We start from the raw sequence: 20,027 nt of genomic DNA on the forward strand, positions 1-20,027 counted from the left end.
AATGAAACTTCTGTGGGCCATCCCAGAATTCATGCTATCCGCTGACCCCGCCCCCAACAAAGAAATGATTCATTTCTCTGGGCTGTTAGCATGTGCTGATTGCAAGAACTGAGATCAACAGTATTTTGACAGCTGAAATTTCTCATCATTGCTTACAACTTCCATGTCACCTGGTGACAAAGAGCTGCCCCAAGAGCTGAACTTTCACCTTAAAACTGTGTCCACTGTTGCAGAAACAACCACACCACTGCATATGTTGATGTTTTCAAATTAAAGTGATTAAGAATCATCTCCCAGTCTCTTGGATGGTGCATAGGACAGGAAGGGGGCTAAAGAGCTGAAATTATAGAAGTGATCCCAGAGCAGTCACAGGATGAGAACAAGTGGGAAACCCAAAGCTTGGTCCTTCTCCCCAGAGACTGTGCAGGTCCTGTCTGACAGGTTTACCTCTGCAGAGCTGACCCCATGTGCAGACCAGCCCCGACTGGAAGTATACTTTATATTGCTCCATGAGCTTTTAGGGACTCACTCTTCAAGTAGTTCTACCACCAAAGGACTGGTGGTCACCTGATGCATACTTTGGAACAAAGCCTCGTAAGTATTCCACGGGAACCTAAGGTGTCAAAAGAAGTTGATATTACAACTTGTATGTGAAATGTATTCATCTTATAATCCCTTGCTGGTCTGAAATTCCTAAAGATGTTTTGCCTCCTGGTTGCGAAAGAGGCAGTAGCAGTGTTTATTTGGTCTCCTTCCTGCATCACTTTTCCAGCTAACTTCTAATTCATGTTGGGTAGATAAAATGAGTCACAACAATCAAAGAAAAGGCATCTAAACTGAGGTTTTCATTGGGAAACAAGTGATGCTCCTCTTGCGGTAATATTATCAGCCATTCTTGATCAGGTAGGACAAAGAAGAGATTTACTCAACTGTTCCTGAGCATCCAGGCCAGACACTGTTAATGATTTTCTGGATTTTAGTTGCCCAAGACCCAGAAGGTAGATAATGTGTCATGTTCACCTTCATATCACCCAGGGAGACTCAGACCTAGGAGAGGATGTTAGGATCTAAGCGCTGTGAGAGATCTGAGACCACTTATAATTGGGGAAACAGGGCCAGTGAAATGACAAAGTTAGTCCTTATGATTTGTTCTAGCAGAACAGGGGGATGAGAACCTGGTTTCCTGACTTCTAGGTCCCATCCTTTTAAAACTTTTATCTAAATTTACCATGTGTCCCAGTTTGTCTGGGATGGTTGTATTTATGCCTATGGTCCCGGCTTCCTTATTAAACGGAGACCTGTTTCACTGTCGTTAGTGTCTCGGTTACATTCATTACATAATAGTGGCTCCCATAAGTAACAAGGGAAGAGAATGGACATGCTGGTCCTCCTAGACAGAGGTGGTCATCTGAGGACTGCTTTGCCCGAGGCACGACAGTTTCAGAAGAGTGTGCATTCTGGAGCTAACAAATGTTTACAAAAGAAAGAGTCTGAATCAGTGTGACTACCCTGAGAGACTGGAGGGGAGTGTCTGAGCAACACCAACTCCCTGGCTTCTGGCACTGCCACGCGGCTGCTGGTAAGGACGAGGTTCCAGTGTAATGTTCTTGTGTGAGACATGTGCCGGGCACTGTTGCTGGATTAAACAAGATAACATTTGTATTGTGATATCAATTCCCATTGTGAAATTATGAATGTCGGGATCGGTTAGGTCGGTGGCAGTGAGCAGGCGAAGCCACAGGGTCTTGAAGGAACCTTTGTGTTTATACTTCCCTCTGCCCACCTCGCTGTGCCAGGCTGTCTGGGGGCCAAGTTGTGCCCTCTCCTTCGATGCCCTGGCTCCGTTTCCATTCTGTCATATTTTTCTCTGTGCCAAGTCAGCAGTGACATACTTTTATATCCTACTATGTCCCCAATTATGGGACATAAATCACTGGGGATATAATATTCCATATGTATCATGTCACTATGTTTTCAGGACCAGCTCTTTCTGTGTGTCTGCATATGCCCATATTCATGTATTACCATTCACAAGTAAATATAACAGGCCTGGTTCTAGGGACAATTCATATTGGGCAGGGGATATTTTTCTTTTGGATGGAGGAGGAGGAGAGGTGGGAGGTGGTGGGAGGGAGGGAACATGTACGGGCCCACTCCCCTCTCCGGTTGGCCCCGTTGTCATCGGGGGCACCCAGGGCCCTGGAAGCCTGGGGCAGGCGGCTGTCCTGTCACCTCCATGCCTTGTGCTCCTCTCCTCATCCAACACCACCCAACAAAGACCTGCACTTCCTTCCCTTCAAGTGACCCCCTGGCTACCTGAGCGCATGCAGCGCGTCTGAATACCATCTCTCAGGCCTTGCTTCCTGGCTGTCAGCTAAGGCAATGGTCTCTCAGGACGTACTACTTTCAAGAGCTGGGTCTGGAGCAGAACTAAGTGGTTTGCAGGGCAATGAAGCCCTGACCTTGGCCTCACTGGCTCCATTCCTTTACCTACGGAGCTCACCAGCACCAACAGGGTAATGCTTGAGAGCACCGCTCATGGTGACGTCTGCGGCTGTTCATCTGTGTGTCCCTGGCTTGACAGCAGCTCTGCGAGCCAGCAGCTTGCTGTACTGATGAACAACCGCGGGCGAGAACGGCCTCAAACCCACCTACTCACGCGTCTGATCAGGCCACGGGGAAAGGAGGGGTGGGTTTGTGATAAGGAGAGGCCATAAGCTTCCAATCACATTTGGGAATAAGAAGAAAAACAGAAATTCCAAATGCTTTTTTTTTTAATATAATGAGAGAGAGAGAGAGAGAGAGAGTGATAGAGAGAGAGAGAGAGAGAGGGAGAGAGAGAGAGAGAGGAAAGAAAACCCCATCACACACCTTTGTGTCTGCAGAGCCAGGCTAGGTAATACGATGCTTGCCTTAAAGTCAAGCTTCAGAAAACCCACCTCCTCTTCTCTGGAGGAGCTGTGGCTATTATGCAAGCTGGAAATGTACGTGGCAGAAAGAGCAGAAGAAACAGAGGCTGAACTGGGGAGGTGCAGGGGATGTGGGGGAGCAGCTGCTAAATTAAGTGAGAGAAAGAAAGGATGAGAGAAGCAGGCAGGGAGCGTGCAAGAAGGGCTCGTGCAAGAAGGGCTCGTGCAAGAAGGGCTCGCTCATCTTCAACACGGAGGCCCAGAGGCCCACTGGGCGACCCTTGGGCGATGAAGAGGCGCCACTCGCCTGGAGCCTGGCTCTCTTTTGTGAAGTGTTAAGTAAGAAAACAAATAACTTATCATTTTTCAATTTGCCAACAATAAAACAATAATATTAGCCCTGCTCTTGGGGAGGATCATTCAATTTAAGGAAATAGCCCACGGGACCAGGGTTTTAGGCCCCTAGTGATCTGATCCTGAGAAAAAGCACAAGTATAAAAGTATGGCTTTGTGGCCCTTCATCTGTTGTCCGGCCAGTCGAGGCAGGAAACACTCGGACAGCACGCTCCTCAGAGGCACCGGCATCAGTGTTCAACAGGATGGTGCGCAAAGTAACATTTTTATACCGGTTCTATACCTAAACACCTGATTTGCAACTATGTCCAGGGCCATAGTTTAGTTCCAGGCTTTTGTTCTGTTTTCTGCCAATGATGTTACGACCTCTGTGACTCACAAGAATGGAGCAGAACCTGGGACCTCTAAAATCAGCACTTAACACTGTAAAAACCACCTTCAGTGGGTGAAGAGGAAACCCCTGGTCCCCCAGAATTGGTGGGGTTTGGGTCTTTTCTTCCACTAACCTTTATTACCCGGTCCTCCCAAATCTCAGTGATCCCCCATTCCTTTCCTCCATCAAAGTCCTCCACATTCTGGTTCCAATCTAACCTTCCTGGACCAGCTGTGCAAAGGCAAAATGCTGGCCATTGTTGAAGCAGGGTGATGGCTCACGGGGGTTTATTTAACTTATTCTATTTGGGGTATGTCTGAAATTTTTCATAATGAAAGGTTTGGCTCGGGGAAGGGAAATATAAACTCTACAACCCAAGTCATCTGATTGCTCTCTGTTTCAAGGACTTACTCCACTTACTCCATCCTGTGTCATTTGCTCTGCCCGGAATGTCCTCTAGTTCATCACTGCTTATCAGAATCCTGCTGGACCATCTTCCAAAAGGCTGACCTTGATGGCTGTACGGGATGCAATTTCCCCTTCCACCGTCTCTTTACAATGCCTGCTCTCTAGTTATGCTTTGATACTTATGCATAAATCTATCTCCTTCCTTCACCTAGATTGTGAGTTGCAGAGAACCAAGAGAATACCTCACTCATCTTGGCATATTCCCCAGGGTCTTATATGTAGTAAACACTCAATAAATGTTAGTTGAATGGAAAATGAACATGAGAATAAGAACAACTTATCCAATGAACAACTAAACCTCTTGGATTTGTCCGAGCCTCAGGCAGGGACAGAGAAGCCTCCTCCGGTACCTTCTTCGTGGTTCTGATGCAGTATGACTTCTGGCTGTGTGTGTATAGAGTTTCCAGGGTGGAAGAATGGTGAAAAAAGAATCCGAGGTTTCCTCTGCTTCAGAATATGCTGAAGGAGTTCATAGAGCACATCACCTGGCAAGACAAAGGGAAGTGAAATAGAGCAATGGGAATATTTGTGCAACACCTGTTTACTGAGCTTTGACCTACACTAAGGACACAGTGGTCAGCAGGGTGGGCATGCTACCACCCCTCCCAGAGCTGACAGGACCTATACCGCCTGATGCTCAGAAGGTTGGAGCCGTGGGAACTGCTCTTTCACTGAAGGATGTTGATTTTCAAAGTAATACACAAAGAACATTTTAAAAATGCTGCAAACCAGAAAGAAAACAAAATCCACCTATAATCCCATCACCAGGAGAAAGAAGCCCTGTCAATCCTATCCATAGTTTTATAGGTAGTACCAGACATATAATAGTTTCAAATCTCTCTTCTCCCCTCTGCAATACGTAACTGCTCCCGCGGTTGCACGATGATAGCCCATCGCTGAGACGCACCAGACTTCACTGGAAATTTAAACTGTCCCAATTTATCACTATAGGTTTTGTAAAAAGCCTCCTTTTCACATCTATCTTTGCTTGCACTTCAGATGATTCAGAGAAGAATTACTACGTCAAGTATGAAAGTTTTATTTAATGGACTAATGACAACCCATACATTCTTCATAGAAATCTTCAAAAGAAAAACAAAAAACATATGCCTTTCAAATCCACCCCAGTCCCAGGCAGGAAGAGAATAAATATGAAAAGAGTACACAAGTCCAGTCAGAAGATACCCTGCGAGGAACTGGCACATACTGGAATGCTGCCCTCCTTTAAAAATACCCACAGGCATTGCTCCAAGGTTCTACAGTCTGTAGAAAATCCTCTTTAGATGTCAGCCCCTTAGAGAGCAGGGTGGGGGCTGCTATGAGCTGGGGCCCTCTGTTCTGTTATGTTTGGTATTTAAAGTGTCCACTGAGTAGCTAATAAGTGAAAAAACCTGTCACTGTCTTGACCCACCCCTTTGGCTTGGATCTAAGTTCAAAAACGCAGGTGGGTGACTCAAAGCTCCTTGGGGAGGGTGTTGAATCTTTAAAATACCACAGGCTTCTGACTGTCCCCCCACGCCCTTCCACACAGAGATGCAGTCAACAATTGTACCAAACAATGGACTTTTGTCTCTAATTTTAGCCATTTTTAACAGATACTTCCATTAACAAAGTCATTTAACTGCATATTTTAAGCTATTGCTGAATTATTATTATTTTTCTTTTAAACTCAGCCCAAACCTGGGAAGTGCTTCACATTAATTTCTTTCTGCAAACCTCTGTCCCTTTTCCACCTGTACCAAATCAAGGTCCACGATGTTTTATTCTAAGCGATTGCTGAGGTGTCCTTGTGTCTTTGCATTCGGCTGCGTTCCTTCCTCTACCCTTGGGCTGTTATTCACAGAACCTGCTGCCACTATTTACTATTATGATCAAACAAAGCAAAAGACTGTCTCTTGTGTACTTCCTTTTACTGAAATGGGCAAGAAGATGAAGAGGTGCTCTGAGCCACACTTCCAGAATGTTCCGCAGAGGGTAGAACCGTGGCACACATGGCTGGGAAGGTGCCAGTGCTCATGGAATCCGAGCCTAGTAGCCATGGCGATGTTGTCTCTGATGAGATGAGGATACAGAGCCTGAAATACAGTCCTATTTTAATGATTCATATTTTAATCACTTACAAAAATAAGTTCCTAATCAACACTCTGTTTCTTTCGGTTGAGTGTAACGTCTTCCTGAGCTTTTCTTGATTTACACGGCCTCACACACGCTGGGTTTTCAGCCTGCGGGTTGGAGCAATGCTTTATTTTGGTGGTATGCTGAAGAGAAAACGAAAACATTGAAAAATGTGTTCCTGATGATCACTATTACTAAACAAAATGGTCAGTGATTAGTGTATCCATTTTGGAAGAGGGAGGCCAGGAAATACCAATTTCGTGTCTGTGAGGGGGTCAGCTTTGCTCACTGGAGAGGAGGATACGGTGGGGAGGCCACGGGCACAGGCTCCTGAGCACCAGGCAACCTTGAGCGGCTCCCTGCCGAATGCGGACACTGACCCCAGACGTCTGCTGTGAGGACACAAGGGGGACGTGGCGTGGCACCTGGAGCGGGGTCTGAGGCCCGCGGCCCACTGGCCCGCCCTAGGGGGTCGCTCCTGGGGCTGCAGGAGCTCCACGGTGTGGGGGCCAGAGGGGCAGGGCACTGGCTTCCTGGGCTGCCCTCTGTTTACCTACAGGAAGTGAAGCAGCGCAGTGCAACTGGAGAGTCTGCGCTCCGGAGGTAGACCGGTGGCCGAGGACTGTCCCTCACGCTCTCCAGGCCTCAGTTCCCTCGTCTGAGATGACTGTGACCTACACCCCCTTGGCTGGATTACTATGAGGGTTCCATGAGGTGATCCCTATAATTAGCCAGCCACAGTGGCCAGCACTATCGCCACCGTTATCATTACTGATGTTATTAAGGTGGCTTAGGACAGATCTGTGGACCCCTAAGGAGGCCTCACATGGAGAACAAATGTGGTCTGGGTCATGCTCAGACTTACGTTCCCCCTCCCAAAAGGGCAAAGGTTAATTGAGGCCGTTCACCCATTCTTGGGCTCTTCGGACGCCGCGGCCTGGCTGCAGCGGGGCTGACACTGCTCGGTGCTGGGCCTTCCAGGCTTCTGTGCTGGCTCATGCATCCCAACATGACAAAGGGAGCCAGGCAGAGAACATTCCTCTCCGAGTGTAAAAGAAACAGGGGCGGGGATGAAGCACCAGTTCCTTACCTACACCTGCCGTGAAAACTAGTAAGACAACCTCTGTAAACAGCACCTGTCATGGCTGCATGGGCCTGGGGCACGAGGTCCCAGGTTCCACAGCAGGGAAAAAATTAATTCTAAGACTGTGAAGTAGGGGCCACAGCTGGGTCAGTCCATTCGCAGACATATTCCCTCAACCACTGGGGGATCGGCTGGGAAATGTGGCTGGCTTAGCACAAACACATCACTGTTATGGGGGAAACCCAACTTACTGGGCGTGCCCTTACACATGTATAATCGACAGGAAGAGTGTGTGCCCAGCAACAGTTTGGAATCTCAGACCCAGAAAGGATGCGAGAGGGTTCAGATCACCTTGGCTTGTGTTCAGTAAGAGCCCCCTGCCGTCGCCCCCTGCCAAGAAGTCACTCTGGCTGAAGAGCCCCAGTGATGGACAGCCATCCACAGTACACGCATCCCATCTTGGGGTAGCTCTGGTGCAAAGACAGTTCTTCTGCTGAGTTGGAATCTAGCCTCCCCTGCAATCTCGGGATGCTTGGGTCTGTTTTTTGGCTTTGGGAGCCCCACAGAACATGTGTCCTATCTACGGCAGTTTCTAAATAAATAATGATGGCTTCCCATTCTCTTCCATCCACTGTCCCTTAAGTCCTCCAACACCCAGCCTATTGTCTTGGTACATTCTTAAAATCTTCACATATGCGAGAGATCACATCTAAAAAGTAATATTAACAACAACAAAAAAGATCTCTAGGATAAAGAAGATACTTAAAAATAAGTTATATTTATTTGCCTGCTAAAAACAAAGAGCACGAGCCATAGCGCTGTATATATAACTTAGCTAAATGATTACTGGCTTGAATTCAAAAGGCACTTGTCAAAAAATTCTCAACACACGACACATGAGCCCTCGCTTCATGCACACACACATGTGTACACACACACACACACACAAACCCACCAACTATACACAGAGACCATTTTTTATTGGTGGTCCGGACATGAAAAGCCAGGCCTCTACTTTGAGAATCCTAAATTCTATCGTGTTACTTGTAGTTTGTTTCAAACAGATAGTAGAGGGAGTGAATGGAATTGCGGCAAGTTGTCTTACCAATTTTGCAAGGGTCTGAAGACCAACGCGCTATTTGGGGGGTTACATTTATCTAAGTCTCTTTACTTCAGCGGAAAAGAGCTTTTTAAGCTCTGGCACCAGAATGCCCCAGTTTGCGTCCTGGTTCCCCTATTTCTCAGCTGCATGCCCTTAGGCGAATTACTTTTTTCTTCCAGCCTCAGTTCAAGGCTTTGTTACATATTCTTGTTTCATATGAGAATAATGCCACAGACTTGGCAGGGCTGTTAGGAGGATTAACTGAGACATGGGACCAGCACCAGCTCCGTGTCCGCTCTGATATGCACTCAGCAGGGCGCTCCTGATCATGATGGTCATTAACAGATGCGTCTCAAAAAATCTGGAAACTATTTGCTTTGCTTTCATCTTTTTGTATTTAAAGCACATACACAGATTTCATAAAGTCACATTCATATGCATAGAATATTCTTTTTCCAGTTGGCACATTTCATATAGATATTTCTAGTTCTCAGTCTTCCCCTCCCCACCCAATTTAGAATCCCGCCCCCCACCATCTTCAACCTCTTTCTCTGGGTTTCTTCCCATTAGCATTTAAGCAGTTTCAAGTTTTTCCTGTCTAAACACACAGGCACGTGCACACCCACCCACCTCACATCTACCCCTCCAGGTCCGGCTTCTCTCCTCCCAGCGCAGCCAGTCTCCCCAGAGGAGCTGTCCAACTCGCTGCCTCCCTCCCCTTTGGCTCCTCAGGGCCCTCAGGCTGGTCTCTGCTCCAACCCTTCTCCAAACTGCTCTCGCTGAGGTCACCTCCCTGTTCAAACCCAAAGGACAATGGTGGGTGCTTGGAACTCACCTGCCCTTTCAGCAGCCTTCATCACCGCTAGTCACTCCTCTTAGAACACTCCATGGCCTCAGCCTTCCTGTTCATCTACTCCCATGGCTTTAATCAGCTCATCTATGTAAATCTACTCAGCCAGGCATTTCTTCTCAGCTCCAGAACCTTTGTTTATCTCCTAGATATTTCCTCTTGTACGCAGCATGGGCACAGCGCATTTATTGTGTCTAACTTAAAAGTCTTCACAACCCACGTGCCGTTTCCTAAATCAGTAAATGCCCAGAAACCTGGGAGTCATCCTTGACTCCTCTCTCCCTCTCCTCCAGCAGCTGAACAGTCACCAAGACTTACAGACTCTGCCTTCCACCGGTCCCTAGAATCATCCCCTTCTCCCTGCTGGCCCCATCTTAGATGTCACCACCATTGCTCCTAGATTCAGCCAAGCCAATCGCCCTACATCCACTTTCCAAATTCTGCTTAACACCCTGAATGGCTTCCACCTGTCTTTAAAATGACATCTAAAGCCCTGAACATGACCTGCAAGGCCCTGTAAAAACTGTTGAAGAAACAGTAAGTGACTTGATGAATACGTGTCAAGCTAGAATATATTCCTTTATATTTTACATTCTCCAAGCTTGTTCAGCAAGACCCACATTGGGGGTAGCTTGGGCATTTCCACTTTTTACAATTATAAATAGAATGGCTAAAGGCATCTTTTTTCCTCTCTCTATTGGATTATTTTCTTGGGGTATTTTCCTAAAATGGCATTATCAGTGAAAGGGTATGATTAAAGTTCTTTTTATACATTGCTTGTTCTCTAGAAGGCTGGGACCAATGCACAGCATCATCTACAACGCCACCCAGAGCCTCTCCCCTGGGGGTTTCACAATGTTTAACTTTTTGAGCTTAGGTTTAAAGGAGAATCTTAACATTGCTAAAATTTGCATTTCTCAGGTGATGATTTGCTATGTACGTATCCTCGTATGAAGATTATCTGAAGTAACACATTCTAAAATTTGCCAACTGTTCTTTCTCTTTTTCTCTCTTCTGTTTTGATTCAGAGATTTTCATTTCCTTTTGACCAATTCTTTAAAAAAGTAAAAGCATGCATGGGGTGGGAGGGATACACTTCAGATTTGCCAGAAAATTCTCTCTGCTGGTCCTTTCTGCCTGTGATGGGTTCACAATGAAGTCCTGGGTGTCCACTTTGTCATAAATTTAACAGTGAAAATAGCAGTGTTGCACAGGCCTGGGGGTTCCCACTGGTGCGGTAAGGGCCCACACCTGACCTGGGACTACCTGGCATTCCAACTCTGTCCCACCTTACTTCCCAAATATTCCATTCAATCCATTTTTATAGGTTGACTGAATTACCGACCTTTTCATTGAATATGCAGTACTTTCTGGTGACCATGAAAATAAAAACCTAGTCTTTGACTTAGGAACAAATATTTGAAATTTAGCTTGACATCTATGCCTTGACACAGAGATCCTGAGAGAAATGGAGCAGGTTGGGGGGAAAAGCTGAATATTGTATTTAAGACAAGAATAAATCAGTTAGAAAAGAGAAATGGTAAGACAACTGCCTTTTGCTGAACACAGAATATGAAGAGAGATAAAGGATAAACAATAGAATAAGCTCCTGAGAAAATAAAAGTATCATGAAATAAGTATGTGCCTTACACTAAAGGAAGTGCTATACGATTTCTATGTTCTAACATTGCCCTGTATGGCAGAGGAATCAATTATCACCATTTCACAAATAGGACCAGTGATAAGAAATTAAAGGACTTTCCTGTATTGACTTATTGAAGCATTTCTCTGATGTAGGATGCGCAATTTTTTTGTTGCTTTGTTCAAAGACACAAAGAGAAGAGAAGGAGCAGGCTCTGCATGTCAACAGTCAAGGGTCATGCCTACTGCAATCCCCACACACCGGGGCGACAAGTCTCCGCTGTGACTCTGAGACTTGATTCTAAAATAGCCAGTTGACATAGCCATTCACTACAGCAAACCACCGACCACTGCTTAACAGAAATGAATAGGCAGGTTGGTCCTAGGAACCTGATGTAGATAAAGACTGGTATTTTCAGTTAAACCTTGAACGGGAATTTTATGATAGTTAAAGGTCACAAGCAAAGAGCATTTCCAAAGAGGAAGGTACTGGTGGGTTGGAAAGGGAAGAAACAATTTGCCACATCACACTCTAATATACTAAAAGAATGATTTACTTCATAAATTCTCAATGCAGTTTCTGCTGAGTTGAAGGAACTTTTAAAGTAGGTTTATTTCCCTTTTTTTTTTTTTTAGCATTGATAGAGTGTCTCACATGAATTAAACTGACAGTAAATCTGTTTTTTTTGTCCACATAAACAATGGGCGCATAAATACATTCCACCTGAACACCCTGCAGTTGATAACCCTAAATAAAAGTTCACATCAATGCTAACTTGTCTGTTCCTTCTTATTAATGTGTTTTCTCAGAGTCCCAAGTGATCAAATACTCCTTGGAATTTAAATCATTCCAGACCATTTAATGTGGTATAAGCTCAAGGAGTTAGGTAAAATTATCCTGCCCAGATAAGGTTTTATGAAATTGAGATTCCTTTACATTTATTCTTGAGCATGGCAAGTGTTATAAATTTGTCATCTTGTATCCTCTGATAGGTAAAAATATCCCAAAGAAAACACCCCATTTATCTCCAACATTGAAATCTTGTGTTTGCAGATGATATCTTTAATTAAAGCACATCCCAAATGTTCCCAACTTTATTCTAGTGGTTGAAAATGGAGGAACTTTGTCCTGGAAGTGGATGAGATAAATGCAGTTTGTTAAATTGGCTGAATGGGGAATTCAGAGAATCTACCATATTTGGAACTAAATTATATCAATATTACAGATAATCATAATTCATGGAGCCCTGCTCTCTCCTCTCTACTCTCGAGATGAGTTGTGTTAAGGAATGTTATTTCCATACATAGACAGCATAACTCTGGATGAGGCCGGGAGGAAGCTATAAACATCCATTCATGGTGACAGGCCAACCAGATCCTTTTGTTTTATCCCAGCAACCCCATGACTAGCGAGAAGCTTCTGCTTATTCATCTTAGGCAGTAAAAGACATTCAAGGAAAGCCAGGAACAAACTGGGTGAAGTGTAAGTTTTACAAGGTATAGAGGTTAAAGGAGACCGAAGTGTTTATTCATTGCCTGTAGGACAGGAGGTTGTACTGTTTACTAGAAGCTTAATGAACAGTGATTCCAGGGGTTGAATGGGCTGAACAGTTAAGAGTTGAAGGGGGCTTAGGATCCCATTTTGTGGATGAGGAAAATAAAGGCAGATAAAGTGATGTGATCTGTGGAGGGGCAACGTGTAGAGCCTGAGCCTTGGGACAGCTGCGATAGCACATGCTATCTTTACGCTGGGCTACTGTACTGGGGAGGACACTCATAGCTACTGTTCCCAGCTCTGGTCTGGCTCTTGTTTCAGACTGCCAACTGCAGAACAAAACATGTCTTCTTGGCTGCCCTGGCATCGTTTGACCAAAATGAGCTCCCACCAGTACTTCCAAATCAGCTCCTCACCTTGGTTAACCATTGGGCACCTGAGGTACTCTTACTGTGTCTCCTCGATCCAGCTCTGGAATTCAGGGTCTCGCATTAGGACTGTAGCAATAGCATCCTAACCAGCTTTCCTGCTTTCAGTGACCCAGTGAATCCACCCTAAGCACAGAGGGTGAGGGTCTGTTCCCAAGGGGGTGCTCCAACTGTGTCATTCTCCCAGCCAAAACCATTCATGGTTTCCCATTACTTGCAAAATAAACTCCAAACTTCTCAACCTGGCCTTTAAGGTACCGATGCGTTGGGTCATAGTTCAGCCAACATTTACTGAGTGCCAACTGGATGTCAGACACTGTGCTATGTGCTGGAGACATGGCAGCTTAACAAGACATAACTCCTGCCCAAACTGAGCTTTCTACTCTAGGAGAGGGTATAGAATAGAAAACATCACATATAACACTGTGTGTGTGTGTGTGTGTGTGTGTGTGTGTGTGTGTGTGTGTGTGTGTGTGTGAGTGCATGTGTGTGTGTGTGTCTCATGGGCCACGACAGGCTTAGGAAATGTTTTGGGTCCCAGAAGGACTGCTGTGGGAGAGGTGGGGAAAGGAAGGTGCTGAGGGGAGGCAGGAAGCGCCTTCCTAGAGGAAGTCGGCTGAAATATGGAGAAGAACCTACACAGCAGAGGAGGGGAGATGAGTGACGGTGAGCAGAGTTTCAAACAGAGGGTCTAGTTTCCGTGGCCTTGTTCGTGAACCCCACCTCCACACCAGCCGCCTCTCAACTCCTCTCTGTGCCTTCCTCTTGCTTACTTTTCAAAGCTTTCAAAGTCTGGCTCCCTTCTGGCACCTGTGAGCTTCACTTAACAACCCAGTTGGAAGTTACCTCTCTGAACCTGGATCCGCTTAGCTTGTACTTCTGTTCCTCTGGCCCGGAGCTGCTCAGTGAATACGCACGGAATGACTTTCTGCTGCCACCATCTACCTGTGGCTCCAGCACGTCATGTCCGGGCTGGTGTATTAGCCTCTGCTGGAGCTCCTCCAGCCTCTCCCATCCATCAGGTGGAGCTCCTCACCACCCAAAGACACTCAGCTAACGCGCCCGTTGCCTGGAATGTTCTGCTCCTTCTGCCCATTCAATCCTCCCTCTTCCTCAGGTTCCAGTCCAACTCCATTCCTTCTTTCGTGAGACCCATCCTCCCTGCCTGCTCCCTTCCCCAGCCTCCCTTTGCCTTCAGGTTCCACGCAACCCTCCTTCCCTCCCTGCACACCGGGATCCTGTCCAGTTCTACATGGGCCACCCTGGTGAAGACCTGACAAAATGACAAGGAACCGTCGACAGGCTTTTGCCGTGTCTTTGCTTCCAGCTTTTGAGTAGAGAGAGAGTTTCTGAAGTAAGGTGAGCAGTCACTAGAGAGAAAAATAAACCAGCAACAGAACGGGGCACCTGAGATGCGATGGGAGGGGGATTTACAAAGACTCCAGGAGGAGGGCTTGCCCGAGGGCCAAGTGAAATCAGGTCACTGCTTCACTCCAATGGTTTTTCTAGAACACAAAAGTGTTGAGTTCTTTTCCTCCAGATAGGTAATTCTGCCTCTGTGAGCATGATACCACTGGAATAGCAAGAGGAAGTGTTTTTGCATTAAATTAAAAGGAACCATTTAGGTTCCTCTTAGGTTAGTTTTATTTATTTCCATGTTTTTTTTTTTTTACCATTTTCTTATTCTGAGGCTACAGCGAGAATCAGTGATTGGAGATGAAATGTTTCAGCTATGTCTGGGTTCTTCCCCTTATTAAATCGTAAAAGTAATCTGTTTTTCAGAGGCATATGCTTTCAAGTTTCAGGAACATCTATGCTTCTGGGGGAAACTTCCCCTTTAGCATTTCCTCATAGAAACGGTCTGCTGTAACTGGGAAAAGCGAGGGAGATTCTGTTCATACCCTTATCTCACCCCTGTGATGGGGATGTTTCCTCATGACGGTTAGTTTATTAACCAGGAGTAAATAAGGGTTGAATGTGGTTGGGAACTATGCCAAAGCATTATGCAGGATCTTTGCCCTTTGTCAAGAAAAAAGGGGTCTCTGCTGGTCAAGTTACATCAAAGTTGGGGAGCCACCATGAGACTCAATAGCAGGGCCTTTTGGTATTTGAACAATTAGTCCCTGAGACTTATTAAGACCAAAGTTCCCCTCTGACATATGGAGTTTCCAAATAGCTATCTTTTAAATGTCCATAAAGTTTAAGAAATGCAACTGGAAAGTCTATCTGAAGTCTTATCTACATCAGCAATACACTTTGCAGGTATAACACACCTTACTGAATGAAATCTGCCCATGTGTTCTTAGGAGCCCTAATTTTGACAAATCTTCTGTTGACTGGGGGCAAGCTACCACTTCCATTTTCAGGAGTCCTGTAAGCTACAAGATGCCATACTTCAGAGCATTCAGTACTTCCTAAGGAAATCACCTAACACCCTTGGAGTTTATCTGTATACTTGCCGTGGCTACTAGGGTCTCTGCACCCCTGTCCTTATTTCCTGTTTCCTTATTTCTTCTTCCTTTTCCAGCCCACCTGGCTCAGTAGGGCTCCATTCCCCTTGCTCTCCTGCCTTTGTTCATAACTGAGTGCTCACCCTCAAGCCCCTCTTTTTAAAAGTCTTCAGAATTGGGGGCAAGGTAGAGTGAAGGGACCGTAATGCACTTTTCTCTTGATTTGGTGGTCCAACTCCATTCCTTACGTTCCAGTGTCAGTAGCTCCCGATTGGGTTCCTTCTCCTCTACCCTTAGCACTTATGGAAAGTCTTCCTCTTCCCCCTCAGACTGGCTTATGTCAGCAGGATCTTTCCTAAGCCAGGTCATTGTCCTTGTGCTCACGGTGACGTACTGCACAGATCCGTTGGGCAGGCTGGCAGTGGCGAAGACCACCCACCAGCCAACAGACAGCCCTGACTCTCACCTGAATGAGGAGATCGATAGCGAAAGTCCTCTTTGGTCAACAGCAGGAGAGCTTTGCCATTCATTTCAAACGTGTTGCTGTCAATTGGCCTTAAAGAAAACTCATTTTCAGCCCACTTGAGCCACTGGGCTACGTCATCCCTGCTCCAGTAAATTGGCTGCAAGCCTGTTGGAGAGAGCAAGGCAGAAAGAGAGAGAGAGAGAAAGGTCTTGTCAGTTAGACAGTTGGAATAAAGGGAAAAGATTTCTGAATGGTTAACAAAATTGAGTCTCCATGTCTGAAGAACCCTTACGTTCAACGCTGAAGCCTACGTTAAAACTCAAGCCTCGTAAGTGCCAAAGTGCAATAACAAATGAACACTTTATTTAGAGGCAAAGTGAAGAGGAAGAATCCTTTCTGATGTCTTTAAGGCACCACAGGCCTTAGACCCTGCCCTTCGTTGCCCAGCTGTAGGGGCCGTCTTGATTTCAGTTTGCAGTAAAGGCGCAGCGCCGGTGGCCTGAAGCTCGCAGCGGGGCTCAGAATCATAACAAATGGCAACGTGTTTCGGAGGGGACCTTGGAATCAGAGCTGATCTGATTATTGTCCAGTCTCCTTTTGAAGTGAGAATGTTCCAGAGCTGGGCTTGACCTCTCAGAGCTGCCAAATAATGAAATGTTCCCTGACACTTCTTCCAGGAAGAGCAATTCACTCAGCCTCTGGGAAACTATCAGGCTAGCCTCTGGGAATGAGAGGGCAAAGTAAGGATAGAAGGTCTTTTGCGTTTTTATTCTACTTGCTGATGTTAAAACTTCCAGGCAGGGGTGGTACTTGGACTCTGAGTAGGACCAGAAGTGACCAGAGGGAGGGCTGCAGCTGAGGCGGAGAGGGCGGCTCTGGCTGGGTCTCTCTCTCTGAAAGCCTGACTGCGAGTCTAAGTTTTATTTTATTTTGCTGTTGGGGGAAGTCTTTGATCGATCATTCAAGTACTTCCAAACAGTGGCTCTCGAACTGTGGTTTGTGGACCCCTCAGGGCTCCCCAGAAGTTTCAGGGTGTTTACAAAGTCAAATCTCTTTTCATAATAATATTAAGAGGATATTTGCCTTTTTTCGCTTTCATTCTTTCATGAACATACAGTGGGATTTCCTAGAGACTGTGCAACATGTGCTGTTGCAGCAGATCTGAGAATCTAGCTGCCTTCCATGAAGACCTGCAAAAATGTAAAACAAGGCCACTCTCCTCATTGTTATTTTTTTTGTTTTGGAAAATATATTCATAAACATGTATTCATGTTGTTATGCTTGGCTTATTATTTTTCAGTAACTTAAAATATTTTTTAAATTTGCAGTTTATAAAGAATTTCCACATGAGCAAAGCTCTTTGGGGGTCTTCAATAATTTTTACGGATCAAAAGGAGTCCCTAAGACCAACATGCTTGAGAACTGATGGGTTAGAATAATCTAAATGTTGAACTGAGCTTCCTTCTCTGACATCGTACAATGGAATCAGTGTTGGCTGAGAGGAGCTTCAGTCTGTCTATGTAGTCACTTAAACCTGGTGAGGGGATTCCAGTAGTGTGCTGTAGGTGTGCTTCAGTTTGATCCTGGAAAGAATCACCTTTCATCCCTGGGGCAGGTGTGACAAAGAACTGTTGGGTTTACTTGTGTGGGTTGATTTTCTTCCCTGGTGGGCCAGGGAATGAATGGCTCAGATTGCCTGGAGAAGGTCCAGGGCCTCTGGGCAGGATTGTGGGCCCCGTATCCCAGGTGGCTCCTTTGCACAAGCGAGTATTGAAGAATGGCAGCTGGCTTCTTAGAACTCTATGGAAGTCCCTTTAAAACTGGCCCATTGTTCAAGGCACCTACACAGAGCTACCGGCATTTAAGAGATTTTTCTCTTGGGTTCTTAAGTTTTATGATTTTTTTTTTCCCACATGGAAAAAAAAGTGGCCTTATAAAATAATGATGCATAGTATGTAACTGTTCTATGATCTTTAGAATAAAACATGGCCACTAAAGAAGTCAAGGTTTTGTTTTGACTCTTGACTGGGCCAAGAAGCAAGGCCCATTAGAAATGGTCCTTGGATACAGGAGGTACCCCAGGTTTTTCCAATGACCTTGAAAACACATATCTGGTATCACAGTGAGGTGGGGTGGGTATGAGCATGGCTCAGCAGACTCTCAGCTTTTGAACTTGTACGAAACCTTCAGGTTTACTTCCTATTACCAACGGTGTCACCTTCAAAGGGGCGCAGCATAACCATTAGTTACCGGGGACTTTTCCCTTCCTCGCCTCCACACGAGGACAGCCAGCCTTTAGGGGACAAATGTGAGGTTCCTGTCCAGCCTGGCCTAGGAAAGTGCCTGGGGAAGAGAGAGCCACACAGCAGAAGATGCTCCGGCAAAAACAGGACAAAGTATGGGGTAGTTTCTTGGAAGTGTGAGCGCCAGGGCAAATACAGAACTGAATCCTGCTCAGGAGGGGAAATGAGAGTGAAATGCTGAAGTGCCTGCCCAGGACTCACTGCAACGGAGGAGGTGGGTGGGAAGGGGATGGGGGCCGCAAGTAGTAATTTGAGGTACTTTATATTCTAAGGAAGAAAATAGTCATGAGTAATCTTTTCCCCAAATATAAGAAGAGTCACACACTCCAAACAGCCCTGCCGGTTAAGAACAGTTTCTCTTTTCGCTTCCCATTAATCTTTCCACAGCCCAGCCCCCCAAGCGAGCATAGCCTCGCGGAAACCCCCTCACCACATACCCATGCGGATGCTCAGGGGCTGCTGTGCCCGAGGGCCAGCGAGTCAGTCAGTCCAGGGAACCCTGTGGCAATCTTAGCAGCTCTGCAAAGGTGACTCCGACAGAGCCAGCTACCTGCTTGAGGCAACTCGATACACTTTTGTCAGAATCACTGCTCTTCTGTTAGCTTACAGAGAAGGTGGACATGCTCACTGAGCTGGCAGGAGGCTTGGTAAACTTTGGTGTTCCAAGGCAAGTCCGCTGCTACTTCCTTCTTAGTTCAATAGAATAAAAAGGTCGTGCCCAGGGATGTGTTTTGCAATGCTGAGGAAAGAGAAGCCCCTTTTCCTCAAATCTAACGGCTTTAAGACCTGGGTCTTAGGCCTCTGGGCAATACAGAGGCAACTCTGGTCTAATGAGGACCATTTGACTTACTGAATAGTCATTTATTAAGCACTGTTGTCACCTACCATTATTCTAAGCCCTTGATAAATATTAGTTCATTTAATTGCACGCTCAGCAACCCTATGAGAATAGCATTTCAGATTAGGGAACCAAGGCCCAGTGCATGCAGGGACTTGCCCAAGGGTATACGGCTAAACAAGAAGAGGAGCTGAGGTTCCATCCCAGGCAGTCTGCCTGCAGCGCCCATGCCTTCCCTATCCAGATGCAGATTCAGAATGATTTTCAAGGAAAAGACTGAGAGAATTCAATCCTCCCCACCCAAGACTTGGACCCTTGAAGGCTTTCTGAAATTATCAACAGACTAAAAAAGGAGCAAAACATCTGCAGTTCCCTGGAGAAATGGATTTATAAATGGGAAGAGGAGGGAGGTGTGGGTGGGAGCCTGCTTTTAACGCATCCAGGAATACAGTGCTACTTTCACCCACCGCCGGCTCACAGGCACTCCCTGCACTTCCACCTCAGTCTTGAACTTCAGACCTCACTAACGGAAGCTGCGTGGGCAAGACGGGGGAGGCACATGTCCCATATAACTTGTTTAGAGTTAGCTCTTGCACCTTTAATTCGACAAGGTTGAAGAATACAGATGTTCATTATCATTAGTAAAAGGAGAAAAGAGAGGAAACCGAAGCTCCTTTCCTCCTGTGCCTATGTTATGGTACCTCCTGTGCACATCATAAGCCTGTAACAGCCATACGGAAGACCTGCAACTGTAATGCTAATTCATTTCAGAGCGTATTTGAGAAGATCTTTGTACAGAAGAAGTGAACTGGTCTGATTACTTACTGAGAATTCCACTGCCCTTTTTTCTCCCAAGGGGGTCAAGTAAAGTTCACAGTGCCATGCCCTTCAATGCACACTTAGGCCCTTAAACTTCCTTCTAGTATTTCTTTGATTCTATGGTCAAAGCAGCAGCCACATCCATCAGTGCATTCTTAGCCTCATTGCTGACTTCCTGAGTTACGTTTAAAGCAACCATGGAAAGTGTGCTGGGAGTCAGAAGCGTGGATTTTACTCCCAGATCTGCCATTAATTAACATGTGATTCTGGGCAGGCTGCTCATTTCTCTTGGGCTCAGTGACTTCATCTGTAAAATGAGGGGCTAAGCATAT

At 45.9% G+C, this 20,027-nt stretch overlaps 1 protein-coding gene across 5 annotated transcripts in view; it reads right to left on the reverse strand.

Moving 5' to 3' along the window:
• ETV6 (ETS variant transcription factor 6) overlaps positions 1 to 20,027 on the reverse strand; it is a 222,991-nt gene that overhangs the window by 27,245 nt on the left and 175,719 nt on the right. For 3 of the 5 annotated variants that reach the window (XM_037008755.2, XM_037008754.2, XM_037008758.2), the window contains 2 exons: positions 15,736 to 15,900; positions 4,455 to 4,589 (listed from right to left, as the gene is read on the reverse strand). In XM_037008755.2, the coding sequence (XP_036864650.1) occupies positions 4,455 to 4,589; positions 15,736 to 15,900 (300 nt within the window). Of the gene's footprint in view, positions 1 to 4,454; positions 4,590 to 15,735; positions 15,901 to 16,027; positions 16,288 to 20,027 lie in introns of those variants that run through there. The other 2 variants (XM_037008757.2, XM_037008756.2) reach the window with 2 other exon arrangements.

Source organism: Manis javanica, chromosome 15, assembly GCF_040802235.1.
Source record: "Manis javanica isolate MJ-LG chromosome 15, MJ_LKY, whole genome shotgun sequence".
Lineage (NCBI taxonomy): Eukaryota > Metazoa > Chordata > Mammalia > Pholidota > Manidae > Manis > Manis javanica.